The sequence below is a fragment of the Siphateles boraxobius genome, unplaced genomic scaffold (genome assembly GCF_051911475.1).
Source record: "Siphateles boraxobius isolate OS27281-9 unplaced genomic scaffold, OSU_SipBor_1 119, whole genome shotgun sequence".
In the NCBI taxonomy this organism is placed as follows: Eukaryota; Metazoa; Chordata; class Actinopteri; order Cypriniformes; family Leuciscidae; genus Siphateles; species Siphateles boraxobius.
Genome location: NW_027508721.1, coordinates 4,580,088 through 4,597,620, shown reverse-complemented (window position 1 = coordinate 4,597,620; position 17,533 = coordinate 4,580,088). Strand labels below are relative to the sequence as shown.

General features: G+C 37.4%; 2 protein-coding genes across 5 annotated transcripts in view; one reads left to right on the top strand and one right to left on the bottom strand.

The window, feature by feature from the left end:
* Positions 1–1,757: 1,757 nt before the first annotated feature.
* Positions 1,758–12,722, bottom strand: lap3 (leucine aminopeptidase 3). Of its 2 annotated transcripts, none has more exons than XM_077204728.1 (13): positions 12,440–12,722; positions 12,217–12,332; positions 12,056–12,110; positions 11,850–11,955; positions 11,188–11,347; positions 10,876–11,040; positions 6,380–6,538; positions 6,172–6,296; positions 5,995–6,083; positions 5,065–5,167; positions 4,892–4,971; positions 4,639–4,751; positions 1,758–2,661 (listed from the first exon to the last, which is right to left on the bottom strand). In XM_077204728.1, the coding sequence occupies exons 1-13, from the start codon at positions 12,533–12,535 to the stop codon at positions 2,475–2,477; spliced, it is 1,554 nt and encodes a 517-aa protein (XP_077060843.1). In that variant the 5' UTR covers positions 12,536–12,722; the 3' UTR covers positions 1,758–2,474. The 2 variants fall into 2 exon arrangements, with proteins under 2 accessions (XP_077060843.1, XP_077060852.1); XM_077204737.1 differs by having other exon boundaries at positions 10,876–11,037; positions 12,440–12,646.
* Positions 12,723–13,220: 498 nt separating this feature from the next.
* The window catches only part of clockb (clock circadian regulator b), a 29,066-nt gene continuing 24,753 nt past the window's right edge, over positions 13,221–17,533 (top strand). Inside the window, exons 1-3 of one of the 3 annotated variants that reach the window (XM_077204678.1) lie at positions 13,221–13,695; positions 14,333–14,439; positions 16,745–16,804. In XM_077204678.1, the coding sequence (XP_077060793.1) occupies positions 14,423–14,439; positions 16,745–16,804 (77 nt within the window). In that variant the 5' untranslated portion in view covers positions 13,221–13,695; positions 14,333–14,422. The remainder of the gene's footprint in view (positions 13,696–14,332; positions 14,440–16,744; positions 16,805–17,533) is intronic. The other 2 variants (XM_077204697.1, XM_077204688.1) reach the window with 2 other exon arrangements.

The following is a 17,533-nucleotide window of genomic DNA, read 5'->3' as shown; positions in this document are numbered from 1 at the left end:
GATGGCTCACATGGCTGTAGAATGCACAAGCACAGACTTGCGTGAAATATCAGTAATAGTATGCTAAAAAGTGTGTGCAAAGTGGATATTTGGGCTGTGCGTGTGTAGAGGGATTGTGGGATGAAAGCATGGCGCGCGTGCTTAAACCTCTGCACTGTTAGAACAATCGTTCTCCTCTCCAACTCGACCCGCTTTTCAGATTACCAGTTTATTGCACAAAATTCCACATCAGCTTACAGCACAACGTCCGATTTAGCGTCTTCAAAACACACTGCCGTTTAACCTAGTAATAAATCAGAATTACTAGGCCTACTGACAAATCCTAACCAAAGACCTAAAAGAAAAACGTTTTCATTTTAAGAATAAAAACACCATTTTACATTTATTTGTGATGCACTTTTATCTTGAGAGGATGTGATAAAATTAGTTTTAATACGATTTTGAAAACTTCTGGAGACGTATTTTAGCAACTATGTCCCCAGAGGATAGTTAGAATGTTCCTCAAGAAACACACACAAAGGCATGGTGTGAGAGGGTTTCATTCCAGTAAATTGTCCTCTGTTATGTGTGTAAATGAGTGTGCAGGCCCAGCTGACACAACACTCAACTTTTTGAGATAACACGAGCCTTCTCTTCTTCCTCCATTCACTTTCAAAAAGCCATCTAGTGGTGTAAAGAGCTACTCACGTTTCATACTTTTCTTTAAAAGTTATTGAGTTGAATCACAATGAATAGTCTTTGTATAGATGTTTTTTTTCCCCCCTCAGACATTACCTGTGTATAGGGCACATACAGTGACCTTAAAACATGGTTAGGGAATATACTAACAAGCACCATTTAAAGATATCCAAACATGTAAACTCTTTAAATCTGATTTAGGCCTACTTTCTTCTAGAAGATATTCAGAGAAATATCTCAAGTGTTTTTTTTTAATCCACATTATGGAAGTCAATGGTAACCAAAACTTTTCGGTTACCAACATTCTTCAAAATATTGTATGTTCCGCAGCGGAAACTCATAAAGGTTTGGAACAACATGAGTACATAATGACAGAATTTTCTTTTTTGATGAACTATCATTTCAAGTTCCTTTAAATTCATTTGGCACCTTATACTGCCATATTAATCTTAAAAAGTCACCCTGTAGTCAATAATTGATCAAACTAATCTTTGATCACCAAGATGGCATATTAAAAAAAAAAAACCTGTGAAAAAAATGAGTCATGCCTTCAAATAGCTTGAATGTAACTCTACACCTCTGCTTCATTTAGGGTACAAGGAAATATGAATATGCAAATGAGCCCCGTCTCCACTCACTCATACAGACTTGTCTACAAGTCGATGTATCAGAATTGTAATGCATTTTATGTATCGCTCTCTACAACCTCGGACACATAACGGAAAATATGATTAGCTTTTGGCTTGACTATGTTATCAAACTGCTAATAATGTGTTGCTAATGTTACACAAACATGTTCCCGTTCGCCATCTCAGAGTCAGACAGCTGCCTTCCAAAAAATCAGCATCCTTACAAAAGCTTTAAACATCATAGATAGTCAGTGGAGAAAGGCATATAATTCATCATAACATTGTAACATACATCATACATAATTCTTTTTATCTGAACAGAAAATTATACCAAGATAGCTAGCTTCTCTTGAGACTCCCCAAGTTTGCAGCAGTTAATGATATGCTAAAGCCCACCCATACCTTGATGTGATTGGTTACAAGGTAATTTGTGACAAACTTTGAACCGTGTTTTTGACACTGCAGTTTTAATGAGGAAATACTCAGCAATGGTGAGTAAATGACTTATGAATTAGCACATGGTTGTCTTAAAGCATAAAAACACCACATATACATGAACTACATTAAAAACTTGATTTTCAACACAGGGAGTCTTTAAGTATAAATGAAAGATAGAATGAAGATTTTTCATTTCTTTAGATAATTAAACTTGTTTAAGATAAAAATAATCTGGACAGCCCATCCTGACTCAATGCCAACACACTTTCCACTGCGACATTTATCACACTCTTCTTTGCCACATGACTTTATTGACCTTGTATTTTGTGCATTTATACGTAGCATAATACTGGTACCACGTAATCTTATTACACAACTATGAAAATCTGAAAAGTTCCCTGAACCTTGTGCCACTTCTTAATACAATACCATTTAAAAAGGCAGTCCACCAAACAGGTCCTTCATTCGACAATTTTATTTGTTGCTAGTTACAATGTAACTAGACGTTAGCTACAACATGCCAGCTTTTAACAGTGCTTGTCAGCAGTTTCCATTAAATATTATTTTCTGTTCATGGCACTAAAAGTTCCTTCTTTCCCTGTGTTGATCACTTGTAGGTAAGTGTTTGCAAATTTCAGCAGCAAAAGTATTTATAACCATAGGCTATCGTTCTGAACAGTAATCATCATGGTTATACTTTTGAGGCAGTCAAAGTTTATAAAGTTCACGTTACGTTTCAGAGGACAAACCAGCAGCAAACTCCACCAAAGTACGTGTAGGTCTTCCAGACATTCCTTTTCTCAGGTATGGGACTTCATCCTTATTGCTCATGACCCCGGCAATGTCGAGATGAGCCCAATGATCAGCTGTCACAAACTCTCTCAGAAAGGCTGCAGCGGTGCAGGCGCCACCTGAACTGTGAGGTCACAGACCAGTTCAGTGTCATGGCAACCAAAAACAAGCATGGTAAACACTACAGATTACAGATAACAAATACAGTGCTAATCATAAGCTTGGGGTTGGGTAAGATTTTATAATCTTTTTAAAAGTCTCTTATGCCTACCAAGGGTGCATTTATTTGATTGTAAATACAGTGATATTGTGAAATTATAATGTAAAGATGTGTTTTAAATTAATTTAATTCCTGTGATGGCAAAGCGGAATTTTCAGCATCATTACTCCAGTCTTCAATAGGGGTGCGCCGATCCGATACTCAGTATTGCTCCGATACTACCAATATTTGCCGGATCGGGTATCGCCAGACGAGACCATCCAAATCCAATCCGATATTGTAGCCTACTAATGTTATTGTTATACAACACAAAAGGCACAAAAACATTATAAAGCACTATAATGTTTTCGTGTACTATATTCCAAGTTTTCTGAAGCCATTACGTATAGTTTAATGTGAGGTACAGATTTAAATCGTTAGTGCTTCCCTCCGCTGCGACTGTCATTCATTCTCCATTCAGCACTCAAAGAGCGCGTCGTCGCGCTCGGGTAAAACAGTCAACACGATGAAACTCTCTCCAAGATGAGTCAATGTTCCTATTATTATACTGTAGATCTGTAGATAAAGGTCTATGGTTTGCATAAAAGGACTTTAACGTGCTGGAGTTTCACATGTTACTTTCTACCGGGTGTCTGTTAGATCACAACACAACAGTGATCACAACACTGGAGTATAGAGCGATATAATTGCTCTTCACGCGCACATTAAATGAAATTTAAAACTGTTAAAAGCCTCAAACTAATGAATAAATAAAGAAATATATTTATATCTTACTTTTGTGCTTTGAACTTTTCAATGCGAAGTGCTGCGCGCCGTGACTCCATGTTGCTTCAAACACATCATTCTGCGCACGGGATGCGCATAAGGTTTCGTGCCGCTCTTAATTGGGCCTTTCATATTACAATACTTTTGCGCAATGGCAGTTTATTGATAGCCTTATTTGTTGCGCTTAAAAAAAAAAGTTGCGCTTAAAATTTTAAAATAAATGTCTTTTAATTATATAGTATACATTTTATCTGTATTGTTTTACAAAGTAAGGAAAATAATGTTTAAGTCAAACTTTGATGCCTTTAACAAAAAAATAATCACAGTCTCTTCCCCACAGTGAGGCATACAGATACAGTTTATTAGGTAATTTGTTTTTTTAATTATTATTTTAGCATTGGATCGGAATCGGCCAATACTGAGTCCCAGGTATCGGAGGCAAAAAAGGCAGGTCGTGCCACCCCTAGTCTTCAATGTAACATGATCCTTCAGAAATCATTCTAATATTTGTTGCTCAAGAAAATATTTTATGTTATTATAACAATTGAAAATAGTTGTGCTATTATTTTTGTGGAACCCATGATTTTTCAGGATTCTTTGAAGTTCAAAAGAACAGTAATTATTTGAAATAATATATTTTTAAAGTCTCTTTTGATCAATTTAATGCATCCTTGCTGAATAAAACTATTAATTTCTTAATAGCACATGTAATAACGAAAATAATTTAATACGTAAATGTAATGTAGACATGTAAGCAGGAAGTTGGGTCATATCGAAGAACTTTAGTGCATCCAAAAGCATATATGGTCTGAGTATGTACAGCATTTGATAAGAATTTCTCGACCATTATAAATTAATTATATGCGCTACAAAGTATGTATGTGTAATATGAATACAATATGGACATGCTTTATTTACCATGTTGGTAAACATTTGGATGTTTGGACTTTTTTTTAAATATCCAAAACCTTTAGTTCACATTACACCCCAGTAAAACCATGATCTCCTACTTGCTATTGCTAGCTGATGGCCGGTGGAATTAGAGGGAGGGAACATATGAAAAAGATTGAAACCGTGTGAAGTAGCATTAATGAGTGTGCATGAGTGCATATGTACCGGCTGTATTTTCCAACGTTATTCAGATCTGCCAGGGCACTGTCTGTTATTTGTCTGGTGTAGTGCTGAAACAGTGGCATCCTCCACACCCTGTCACCAGTAACAATGCTTGCCTGGGAGGACACAAAGATTACATTATATGAACACATCAGTTTACCCAAAGCCTTACAAACTGAAAGAAATTATGGCAGTGATTATTGAAGTTTTATTCAAATCATTTTGACAATCACATTCGAGTGACGTCGCTCATTACCTTATGCAGCCGCTCCCACAGCCAATCAGAGTTGGTAAAGACACCTGTAGCAGCAGAACCTAAGGCCACATCCATAGCACCTGCCAGAGGAACGAAGACAGAGAGAAATCCTTAATACGATTACATGTGTACTTAAAAAAGCACAAATGTGAATACAGTGTGCATGTCTGTACCTGTAAGTGTAGCCGCATTGATGATTGCTCTAGGATTGAAACTATGAGCATAACACAGAGCATCAGCTAAAATCAGTCTGCCCTCTGCATCGGTGTTGTCAACCTACCAAAGAAATACATTTCTTGCTCAGCATTTCTTTGGGCATTTGAGCAGAAACACCATCTAATGTAAGACAGTTAGGCTTTTTGTTAAAAATGATTAGGCTATTTATTACAGATAAATTTTAGCAGAAATGCTCTTTGATGGCATTTCATTTTACAAAGTTAATAAACTAAAAAAACAACAATTTACTGTAAATATTTAGGCAAAGTATGCCAAGATTATTGCCATTTAATATAAACCTTTGTTTTCTACATAAGTACTACTAAAAAATAAAATCTTAATGACCCCAAAATGTTATTCAGCAAGGATGGATTAAATTGAACAAAAGTCACTGTAAACTCTTCACTTGCAATGTTACAAATATATATATATAAAAAAAAAAAGTTATTTTGAATTTGCGATTCATTGAAATATATTTCAAGATTTTTCAACAAACTCTGTTTTCAACATCGATAATAAAATTTAAAAAAATCTTTTAGATTGATTTCTGAAGGATCATTTCAAATTCTACTTCAAAAATTTAGCCATCACAGGAATACATTACATTTAAAATAAATCAATTAAAATGGAAAACAGTTGTTTTAAACTGTAATAATAATATTTCACAGTATTTATGTTTTTTTGATCAAATAAATGCAGCCTTGTTGAGCACTAGAGACTTCTTTCAAAACAATTTTTTTTTATTCTTACCGACCTTAATTCTTTATCTTATCTAATTCTTTATTAATTTGATCATAAACTCAATATTGTATTTTTGTTTAATTTGATTGAAATAATACAACATTTAGCAGACACACTGTTGAAGTGCATGTGTGAGTGGAGAATACCTGAATGGTTTTGCCATTTTTGGCACGGACAACATCACCAGGTTTGTTTGCTTTTCCACTAGGCATGTTTTCACAGAGTGGTGCCAAACCTGAAACAGGGAAGGCGAGATTAGTTTGTGTGTGAACAGTTATGAAAAAGCAGATGCTAAAGCATAGTGTCTCGTGCAGTGGACAGACCGATGATATTGATCGGAAGATTCAGAGCGGCTGCAGTCACAATAGCAGAACACACAGTGGCTGCTCCACCCATATCTGCTCTCATGGCATCCATGCCTGACGAAGGCTTCAGAGAGATTCCACCACTGGAAATGTATGGACACACAAGTTGTGTTGGTGTTTTGACAGATGCTACTGATGTTTTCAGGTTCTGTCCAGGTGCAGTTACCTGTCAAAGGTGATTCCTTTTCCCACCAGCACAAGAGGAGGCTGTGCAGAGTCTAAAGTGCCTTTGTAATGCAGCTCGAGAAAGATGGGGGGCTCCTCTGAGCCTTTAGACACACTGAGAAAAGCCCCCATATGCTCACTCTCAATCCAAGACTGAGGCCTTAAAAGGTGAGAGAAATATACACAGAAAAGTGATGTGTTAGGTCAAGTCACCTTCATTTATAAAGCGCTTAAAATTGTTTCAAAGCAGCTTTGCAGCTTTACAGTGATAACAGGAAATTAAAGTAACAGAGATTGTTTTGACTTTACAGCAGCTTTTAACAATAATGTTATTGTCCAGGTAAAGTTAGTTTTGATTGATTCACTTCCATTGCAAAGATCATTAGTTATTATCTTAGGGGCTGCTTACAGGACACCGTTCTTTTAGAAAACCCTTAATGCGCTCCGGCTCGCTTACCCGGAAAACAGTGCCTGGTGGCTCGAGAACGCAAACCTTGCAATAGGTTCCAAGGTGCAAGCGTAATTTTTTTTTAAAACGTTATCACCACCGTGTTACCGCTGACGGCGTGCACATGCGTATTACGCGTTTAGTCTATAGGTAGGCGCGTTTCAATATATATATATATATATATGCGTGTGTGTGTGTGTGCGTGCAGGCATGTTGTCTTTCTTTACAAATTGACCTCAACAAATTATTGTCTGGCCTTAATTCATAATACAGAATTTGTCAATTCCGCATATCCATGTGAACTGGAATCAATTAATGTCATTATTAATTACATATATTGCACAAATAATAGAATCATCAGTAATGAATAGGGTGATTGACTTTAAGAGGACCTATTATGCTTTTTCACATGTACAACTTTCTTTAGGGGGTCATGTTGCTGTTTGAGTATGAAAAAGGTCTGCAAAGTTACAAAAGCACAAACTCCACTCCAAAGGGATATATTCTGTATATCAGTAAGCACCGTTTCTGAACTTCCTAAAATGCCGCGACTGTAGTCTTGAGTTTTCTTTCGGGAACATACACATCACAATATCTCTCATTTAAATAATTACTCCCCAAGGCATACGCAAAATAAAAAGGGCCTGGTTGAGTTGCATTAGTAGTGTGTTGAAACTCACAGTTATGGTACATCTCTCTGCCCCTCTGCCTCTCACACACTCACACTCACACACTCACACTCACACACTCACACACACACACCCGGGGCCGCCCTTCCACTCACGTCACTTTTTAAATCCCCTACAGCGCAAAACATTAGTCCCGCAAACGCGGCGCCGAGGAGTTTGTATTAGAGCCCGACCGATATATCGGCGGGCCGATATTATCGGCCGATTTTAGGCATTTTCCTAACAATCGGTATCGGCATTTATAATGGCCGATAAATGAATATTTTAAAAAATGCGGGTACGGTGATTCATGTAAGGGTGGCGCTGCCAATAAAGCACCTAAAACTGTCACAAGAACTGGCAAAAATAATGATTATGAATACAACAAATATAGCAAGGAGACATTTTAATTGTTTATTAATAAACAAGTGTTTTCAGTCAGTGTCAGCCAAAGATGAAGTTGACGATGCTGACTCGCGATCTTCAGTGAGCGCGCGCCAGAGAGAAATGCAAATTTCATACGATTACATGAGTCTGTCTATCTTTCGTTTTGAATTGTTCTGTTTAAAAGTAGACATTTCAATATAGATATATTTCAATTCTCAGGTCTATACGCTGAGTTTCGGTTCATGAGACGAGCTCCAGTTCACCCGCAGGCGCCTCCGTGTCGAGATTATCTATCATCTGCTAAATTTACTTCTTATAAATTAAATCCAGGCAAATGGCTGATGAAACATTGATTAAAATTAAGATACAATTAATACAAAACGAAATTCACTTTGAAACGAAAGGTTTTGTGCTTTCTGTTTGATGTCTATGTGAAAGTTTCAAAGCATTAGTGCCGCTTTCAGAGCGCTCACGTCCGTAGTGCTGAACTGTCGCGTCTGTAACATTGTTTTTTCCTCATAAATGCAAACACGAAAAATAAAATAAAATAAAATAAAATGAATATTTTATGTAGCCTGTGGAGACTGAGAGCCAACCCTTCTTCATCCGGTGGTTAGTAGCCTACTTGTGATTTGCGCAGTGTAATTCACAGAATTGATTTCTCTGCTACAAGCCTCTGTCACGTATTGTGTGAGCTTGTGACTATTGCAAGCGCGCAGCTGAGAAGTCCTGATTATATTGTCTGCTATATTTAGGCCGCCTTCTTATTTATTAAGGCAATTGGTTGATGAAACATTGATTAAAATGCGTGGCGCGAGCGATCTCCGACAGTAAACTGATTCTGCTTTGTCTAGGGTAAACAGCTGTTGCGACGCGAGCCGTAACGGCCGCGTCCGGTGTAGACACAGTGTTAAAGCTCATTCTGCCTGATAACGCTACGTTACAACATCAAGCAATATTCCAAAAATGTATATAATTATAACACTTTATATAGGGCCATTTTGCTTTAAGAGTAGCCTAGTTTCACGTTTAGTACATTTTGCTTACTATTTATTTAAAATAGTATAAAAGTACTGTACATATGTAATTAAAAACGTTTTCATTATGATATTATTAATTTTACTTTAGTAAAAAGATCTGAGTTCTTCCTCCACTGGTAGAGATTAGAGGAATTAAGAGTAAAAATAGAAGATAATAAGGTTTTGTCAGTGACACTTTTTATATAAGTTATGACTAAATTAAAAGACAAAGTCGTCGTTAGTGAAGATTATGCAACAGTATTTAGAATATAATATAATATAATATAATATAATATAACATGCAATGCAAACTAGTTTGGTTACAGCTCAGCTGTATAATTCTCATTCTATCATTCCCCCTGCCTCCATTACATATCTGTGTGACACAAGTGTTTGATTACCACATTTGAGTGATCATTGCAAAACGTGTTTATAAAATATATTTATTCTGTTTATAGCTACTGTGTAAAGTACCCATCAAAAGTTTGTACACACCAATAGGAAAGTGTCCAAACTTTTGACTGGTATACTGTACTATAATACACATAAATAATATTGCTATACTGTATTATAATATACACATAAATAATATCGGCCGATATATCGGTATCGGGCTTTTTTTACTCCCTAATATCGGTATCGGCATCGGCCCCCAAAAATCCATATCGGTCGGGCTCTAGTTTGTATGTAATCGGAGGACAATTGGCTCCTTAAGTTTCTAAATGGTTTGGGTAACGTTACAAGGTGATCGCGTTGAAAATAAAGGCGTTAGTCTAGCGTTAGAAGCTCATTTGAAACATTGCTGCAGCTCATTTAAGAAAATGACAGTTCCGAAGAGACCCTGCTTTAGTTTGAGGTAGTGCTAACAATAATAAAGAAATTATTATCTGCTACCACTGAAATGTAGATGTAATGTATTTCCAAATCTAAGCCCATCTTATGCGGAATCTTTTGCGTAATAGACTGCAACACTATAAAACCAATGGATAAAACAGGCACCTTCAGAATGCGTAAAAGACGCACCGGCCAAGGCAGGTCTAACTCACTGTGTGCCTTCTAATAACGGACAGAACAAGTCGCGTTTTCAGGTGATACATAGATGATGTATTACTACTGTATTTAAGCACTGTATCACACAAGTTGCAACTTACATCTGTGTCATTCTTTTTGGTGAAATGGTCCCACACACTACTTTTCTTTGCAAGCTTCATCCTGTCATCTGCCCTGGCTCTAACCTCGAGTGTTTTAGCCTGTAGCCTTTACTTTTCGCAAACCTTGTGAGTGCCGAACCCAAACGCTGTGACCTCACGCCAAATGTTTTTATTGGTTTATTAAGTACAAACAGGCGAGTTATGAAAAATTTAGTGTGAGGGATTTGTTCACTTCACATAAAAATATATTGGAATGAGAAGGCTAACTGTAGTAGCATTTAGTCCACTGTCTTAATAGCCTAATTTAGAGATCACTTTTTTTTTTTAACCGACTACCGACAACTTTGATCGGTTAACGTTGATACGGTCAACCATCGGTCAAACAGTCATCGGTTAGCATCCCTACAACACACTGGTCCTAAACCTCACTCCCATCCGGGTCACGGCACCAAATGTAACCGGTCCAATTCAACCTGCTCAGAGCGGGATTCAAACGGCAGTCTCCGGCATGGGACGTGGGCACGCTAACAAGGATGCTAAAGACTGCAGCTGCTAGCGTCAGTCGCTAGCAGGCCTCTTGAGGCCAGGGGAGTCAGATTTACACTTACAGCTCTTACTGGCCTATGACAGTTACACATAGTTCCAATGAGTATTCACAAACAGCATTGCAAAGTTGTGCGCTACAAAAATATATATAAATGCGAAAGATAAGGTGTTTTTGAACATTGAAGCACGAAAAACCTATTCTAGTAGACCCCAAAAATAAAAATAAATACTTTGTTAAAGGGAAAAATAGGTCCCCTTAAATGAACTTTGACATCTACCTCTTGTGGACAGTGACTCTATGAGCAAAAGGTGACAGTTTCTGCTCTATAGTGTTTGCGAACACCGTGGGAGTGATGTGATTGGCTGGAGCTTCCATCAGCTGTCTGGCCAGGTTCTGCCCATCCCCATACAGGACACCTTTCTTCCATGCTGAATCCACACTGCTAAGGAACAAGACAGAAATGAACTTACAAGAAGGAAGATAAAGTGTCAGATTTCTTATTATGAGTGTAAGGTGCACTCTGTGTGAGGATTTATTAAAATGTAATAAATTTCCCTAGAAACAGAATACATTAATCTGTTTAGTATACCTCCCATGTGGTTGGGTTGTGACACGGACCTTCTTCTTGGTCTTCAGCTCATCATACTCAAAAAGCCCGAGCACAGCGCCCTCTGCAGCTGACTGTCCGTCTCCACAAGTGTCCACCTCGACATGAGCTACCTCCAGATCCTGAAGCTGCCTGCAGCCCACTGTACAAACACAGGCAGACATATTAGGAACATTTTAAATAGGGCATTAAAAGCCATGTTCTCACTTTACAACACATGCATTGTGGAGATCTGAACACACACACAAAAAAAAAAACATGCTGTGATCACAATATTAAGAAATTATAATTTCGTAAGAAACTTAAGCCTATTTGGGACCATTTAAATATATGCATTAACCTCAGTGTATCCAAACATTTTACAATTGATTGCTTCTTGTAAATTCCAATTTCCTCAAGTATTAAAGGCAGTACAACAAATACTGCCATGACGTACCATTTAATTGTAAAATATGCATTTATACATTAGATTTCAGTAACGAAAAATAAGATTTTTTTTGCTGCAAAAATGGAGAGCAAGATGAGCATTCTTCAAAAATCATTCATTCTTAATTTTCATTAAGCTTAAATTATTATTTTTTTCTTGTTATTTTGGGAGGAAATATTACTGAGACCATTCACCCAAACACATCAATGGCACTTACCTGACACAGCTGCACGAATGCTTTCCTTACAGTTGTCCCAGTTTTCGTTTCCACACACACCTGTTCCGCTTTTACCCAGGCCAACTACAACTACACTTGGGAAGTCCTTTAAAATAAAAAGACTTGTGTGAGAATTGACTGATAAATTAATCTTGACATTACGCATCTGAAAAGGCAGCCAAAAACATGTAGAAGTGAGTTCACACCTGATGTAAACCATAGAAAATCCGACTCTTCCCTTTCTTCAGAGGAGGTCCAGATCTACAGAGCCGAGAGGGAGAAATGAGTGAGCATGTGAAATAATGGATCGTGCAGAAAAGCGAATGGACGGTCCAGTAGGAACGCAAAAATCAAATGAGTAACTTACACCGACAGCATTTCTGACAGTTTTCCTGAGACGGTCCTGTCAAATGACGCTGCAGCCTCCGTGAAATGTACCCCGTCATTGTCTGACTGTTTCTCATACACGCCTAGAACTAAGCCCTGAATAAACCCATTCACACACAACAATAAAAGCAAAACAAATCGCTTGTTAGTGACCTCCATACAGAAAGAGACATTTAGCTGACAAGCCAAGTTATGAAACTTACTTTTCTTGTGCTGGAAGTGATATTAGAGTCCGAAAACAGTCTACAGTTGTGTCTTCGGATTGCAGTAAGCAACACCCTTCTGAATGGTATCAACATCGTCTCTAAATGGATAAAAACGGACTCAACCGTTTTTCAAGAGGTAATTCTTCGAAAGCTTTACACGTGACATTGGAAGGTTGAGAATCGCGCATAGTCGCAGCTAATGACGTCAACAAAAGACGACGTTTTATTACAAAAATATAAGTCCTATTAATTGGCCTTAATTTAAGGGTCTGCAATATCTATGGAAGCTTGTTGTCGCCACTAAATAAAAATTAAAATAAGTTTTTTTTAACGCAATTGGGAGTTTACATCTCGCAAATCTGACTCTCTCTTTTTTTCTCGACAGTGAGATATAAACTCGCAATTTTGTGAATTATTTTTTCCCTCAGAATTGCGAGATATAAACTCCAAATTGAGGGGGGAAAGGCAGAATTTTGAGTTAAAAAGTCGGGGTTGTTGGGAAACAGCTGTATAAGGCCGAAATAATCAATATTAATTATCAAAGAGCACAGTAAAATGTAAAAAAAAAAAATCATTGACAATACAATGCAAAAACACTAACACATTAGATCTTATCAAACATTGCATTTTATTCCACTTTACTGAACCTTTTAAATATAGGTAATGGCAAATACAATGCTGTCAAAAGGTATCAAAGGTACCAACGTAATGCACACTGTCAAAGGATAAGTATTTGCACTAGTAGCTTGGCAAAGCCCCTGTTCTGCGCGTATTCCTTGCACTTGATTTTGCAAGTGAACTAAGGCCCGCGTGCGCTTCTGGCGTAGGCTACTGCGCATGTCATTGACTGCGCGTAGGCCTGGCTTTAAATGTTTTCATTCTGTTCGCTACCGATATCGGGCTCTTGTCACCGCCGATCGAAGGTAAAAGAAAAAGTAAAGAGGTACGAAGTCTAAACTGCGAATGTATATAGCGTTACGAGCTCGAACTTAACTTGCACTTTGAAAGTGTGCTTATTTTGTGGTCATCAGGACTCAGGAGGAGCTTCCGTTACGCCTTGCGTACCACTAGGCCCGCTGACCCACATTCGCGAGACCGCTCGAGGAAGTGCGCGTATGAAATTAAGCATTGTATTTTTACACTACATTATTATTGCACCGTGATTATTCATCGCAGCGCTGCATTGTGATCTCGGGACCGAAGGAGCTTAGATCTGACCAGGCACCTGTGTGGATGTGCGAGTGTGTTTTTCGGTAGGTACCAAATGTACTTATGTTGTTGATGAAGACGGTAGTTCCGTGGTGCATACACTGTTGTGCAGGAAAACCCAGACAAAGTATAATATTTTGTTAAAAAAAGTCTTAAAAAGTAGCACTATCTCTTATCTAAGTGTATGTCACTTTAAAATACACTGACGTGCCATTTAATTTTTCAACGTTTGGTTTCGTTTGGATGTTTTCTCTCAAAGTCAGTGTCCTTGTTATGAAGGTTTGAGTGATGTATGAATGATTGACATGTTTATTATAACAGCTTTTGCAATTTACATAATTATTGGGTTGAACCGGAATGATGAGCTGAATGTTAGAGGTTTGAGATGCCTTTCATAACTGCATGCTTTAAAATCCACTTCATTAGACGCTTTTAAACTATGTAATAAATTGTGTGACTTTTGAATAGCAATCGAAAATGTACTACTAACAAGTATGATTATATCCTCTCTAACATGTTTTTAATGTTGAGTAAGCAGTCGTGTGACCTCCAGTGCCATGTCCATCAATTAACATTTCACCTCTGAGTGACCAAACAGATTCACAGGGAGAAACAGTAGGCTATTAAACTAAACTGTTAATTTGTCATTCAGTTATCTTCTGATTTGTGTGTCTGCCACAGACTTTCACATTGGCAGGCCCTCTTCTTCAATGTCTTCCCAACGCGTCAGGGTGTTTTTAATCCCAGACTGATCCATGAGACGGCGTTATCATGAGTTCCAGAGACAGGTAAAGCAGAAACCGTATTCACTTACGTACACTGCCTTTCAAAAGTTTGGACTTTTGAAAGACCTTTGAAAGAAGTCTCTACTCACCAAGGCTGTATGTGCTCCGCACAATAAAAACAGTAATACAATCCCAAACTTTTGAACCGTAGCGTACTTCTTCAAAAATATGAACTCTTTAATATAGTACAACAGAAAATATGTTTGGATTTTTATTTGTATAAATTCATGTATGCATATGTTGACATCCTGCTTATTAAAATATAGTAATTTAACACATTTTATTCACACTTGAATTTTCAGCGTCTGCGTTCTGCGCTTACATTTTAAAGAAAGTACTGTATGTTTGGCTTGACTAATTTGTATTCTTGAGTCCATCCTCAAAAGTCTATTTTTAGTCTATTCTCTCCATTTTATAACATAGACATCTGTGGAGTCTAGTGGTGTTCTGAAATTATTTGATAGTATTTTTTTTACATTAAATATGTAATGTTCTATTTATTATCTATCTATCTATCTATTTTTAAAGGGACATTAAGTATGAATTACTCCCATCTAGCAGTGAAATTGTATTTTGCATTCAAACGAATTGTGCTCTCCAGCGCCTCAAGTTTTCAAATGCGTGTTGCATCTACGGTAGCCGTTATGTACCAAAAAGCTATGACAGGATGTCTTCTAATAGCACTTCGTTGAGTTTTCCTTCGGGTGAACAGGTTTATTTCTTCAAACAAACTTCAAATTGACACAACGAACAAACAAATGTTACAGTATGAAGTAATGAGTGTCAAAGACATGAACTATTGTAATTAGTAGTTATGCCTTGTTTACTCGTTATATTTTTCTGAAGTATGTGCATTGTTAGATATCATCATCAGATGATTCAACAGTAGGGAGAGGAAGAAGTAGAGGTAGAGGAAGAGGACAGAGAGGCAGCGGATCAGTGGGATATAGGCGAGGAGGTGGACGACGAGGAAGAGGAGGAGAGTGAGAGTCAATACAACGACGACAAAGATGCCCGGCAGCTACAAGAGCTACATACAGAATTTATGCGTCTGTATTATTCAATGTGAGGTCACAGTATAAATGATAAATAACAGAAAATGTCAGATAACATAAAACTTGAAGTTGACTTAGCTATGCAAACAATGCAAGAACAATCATATGCTCTATTAAAATATATTTGTATCGAATTTCTAGCTTACAAAAGTAAACTTACAAACTTTTTTTAGCTCCTTCTCTTCTTTACTCAATAGCTGCTATTCATCAAAGAGCCTGTTTAACTTTTAACTGTAAATGTTCTTCTGTCTATATAAGTTAATAAAGTAAACAAACAAAAAAAACTTGTAATTAAGACCGTAACATTGAGTTACCTGGCGAGGAGAAAGCAGGACTTCAGCGTCTCTTTTGTATTCTTTCTCCTGCATTAGCTCTTTCCACCGGGAAAAAGCAATCCCGACATTCACTCGTGTTTTTTGTATCTTCCAGTCACGTTTCCTTTTACGATCATTTTTGGTCTGTTTTGGCGTAGAGGATTTCTTATCCAGTGGCTCGGCATAGGTATGGTCCGCCATTAAAAATAAAAGTGACAAGCGACTCTCACTGCTCTGCTCCTCCGTTTCTGCTGCTTTCAGTTACGTGACGCTGGCTCTGAACGAAAACGCGTTGTGGAAACGCGTTGGTGTACTTTTTGTCCCTCTCTGGTATTATAGTTTTTCAAGATGGCGGAACTACATGGAAGCCTCCGTGGACTTACCCGTCCCATGTATATAAATATCATAAATTCTTCGTTTATGAGGATAAATCAGATAATTGGCAGAGGTATTTGTACACCATTGGGGACATATTTATGAATAAAAATATTGATTATAAATTACCTAAAAATTTACTTATAGTCCCTTTAAGCATTTTCCACATCTATTCCAAAATAATATCTAAGAGCACTAACAATTTAAAATAAAAATCCTTACAATTACAATAGGGTTTCAGCACTTCGTACTTGAACCCCTAATTTTATTTGTGAACTAATGTTCAGTGGTTCTTTTTAATAGTAAACTTACAGTCAACATGTTTTCAGGCCATTTCAACATTCATTTTGATGTGACATAAAGCAATGATATCTAAGTGGCTGAGTTGTTTACTTTTTAACTAGTCTTCATGCAGACCAATTTGTGAACGCGCACAAAAACAAGAGGTGGTATTTATCGCAAGAACCAATCATATCTCGATGGAGGCTTTAAATTGAGATTTACAGAAAATAAAAATGGTTTTCTATCAGACAGAGAATAAATGTTTATTTTTCCCTGTTTTAGGGATGATGCCAGTGTTTTTGATGGGCTGATGGATGATGATGAGAAAGATAAGGCGAAACGGTGAGTTTAATTGCAGATTTTGGTTGTTCTTCTGTTTTATAACTTGAAATATTATCATAATAGAAATGGGTATAAACATCATGTACATCAAATAGTTGTCATGTTGATGGACTACTATTAAGCACTACTAAGTTGTTAACAACCACTTGCTTAACCAACACAAAATAGGTGTCGTTTTAAAGCTTAGAAGCTTGGCTTTACAATGAATAAATGGAATATGACTAGAGGTCGACCGATTCATTGGTTTTGCCGATATATATCGGTACCGATAGTTGATTGGTGGAACGGCAAAAATCCATACCGATAGTTTTTCCGGGTTGCGTCCGTTGCTGGAGCGGCTAAGACTATGCTGTCATTACACAGTACAAGAGTGCTGAGAAGAGACTGCTGGCATTATACAGAGCGAGAGCGGCCTCTAGAGGACAAATAACAAACTATCACTGGCGATTCGAGTTGTTTATTTTAACACGTGAGGCTGCTCGAAGAGCGCTGACACTTCAGACGCGCATTTAAAACACAGACAGTGAAACAGTATGAATACAGAACACTGAAGTACATATTGCCATATCATTATTAAGTAATTAATTGATTGACTCTGCATTAGCAGAGAAAGAACAGCAGTGTGATTGCCATCGAGGCTGAGAGGACTAACATTAGTAGCGGCAACCTCAAACGGTTAAAACAATGTGACAAAAACACACGCAAACCTGATCCTAACGTTTAATTAGT

Excerpts from the sequence above, each read along its gene's own strand:
- lap3 (XM_077204728.1), bottom strand. The coding sequence starts at position 12,535 with ATGTTGATACCATTCAGAAGGGTGTTGCTTACTGCAATCCGAAGACAC. Across the intron at positions 11,348-11,849 it reads CATTCGTGCAGCTGTGTCAG|TGGGCTGCAGGCAGCTTCAG; the intron begins GTAAGTGCCATT and ends GTGTTTGTACAG. Across the intron at positions 6,539-10,875 it reads AGAGTCACTGTCCACAAGAG|GCCTCAGTCTTGGATTGAGA; the intron begins GTAGATGTCAAA and ends TCACCTTTTAAG.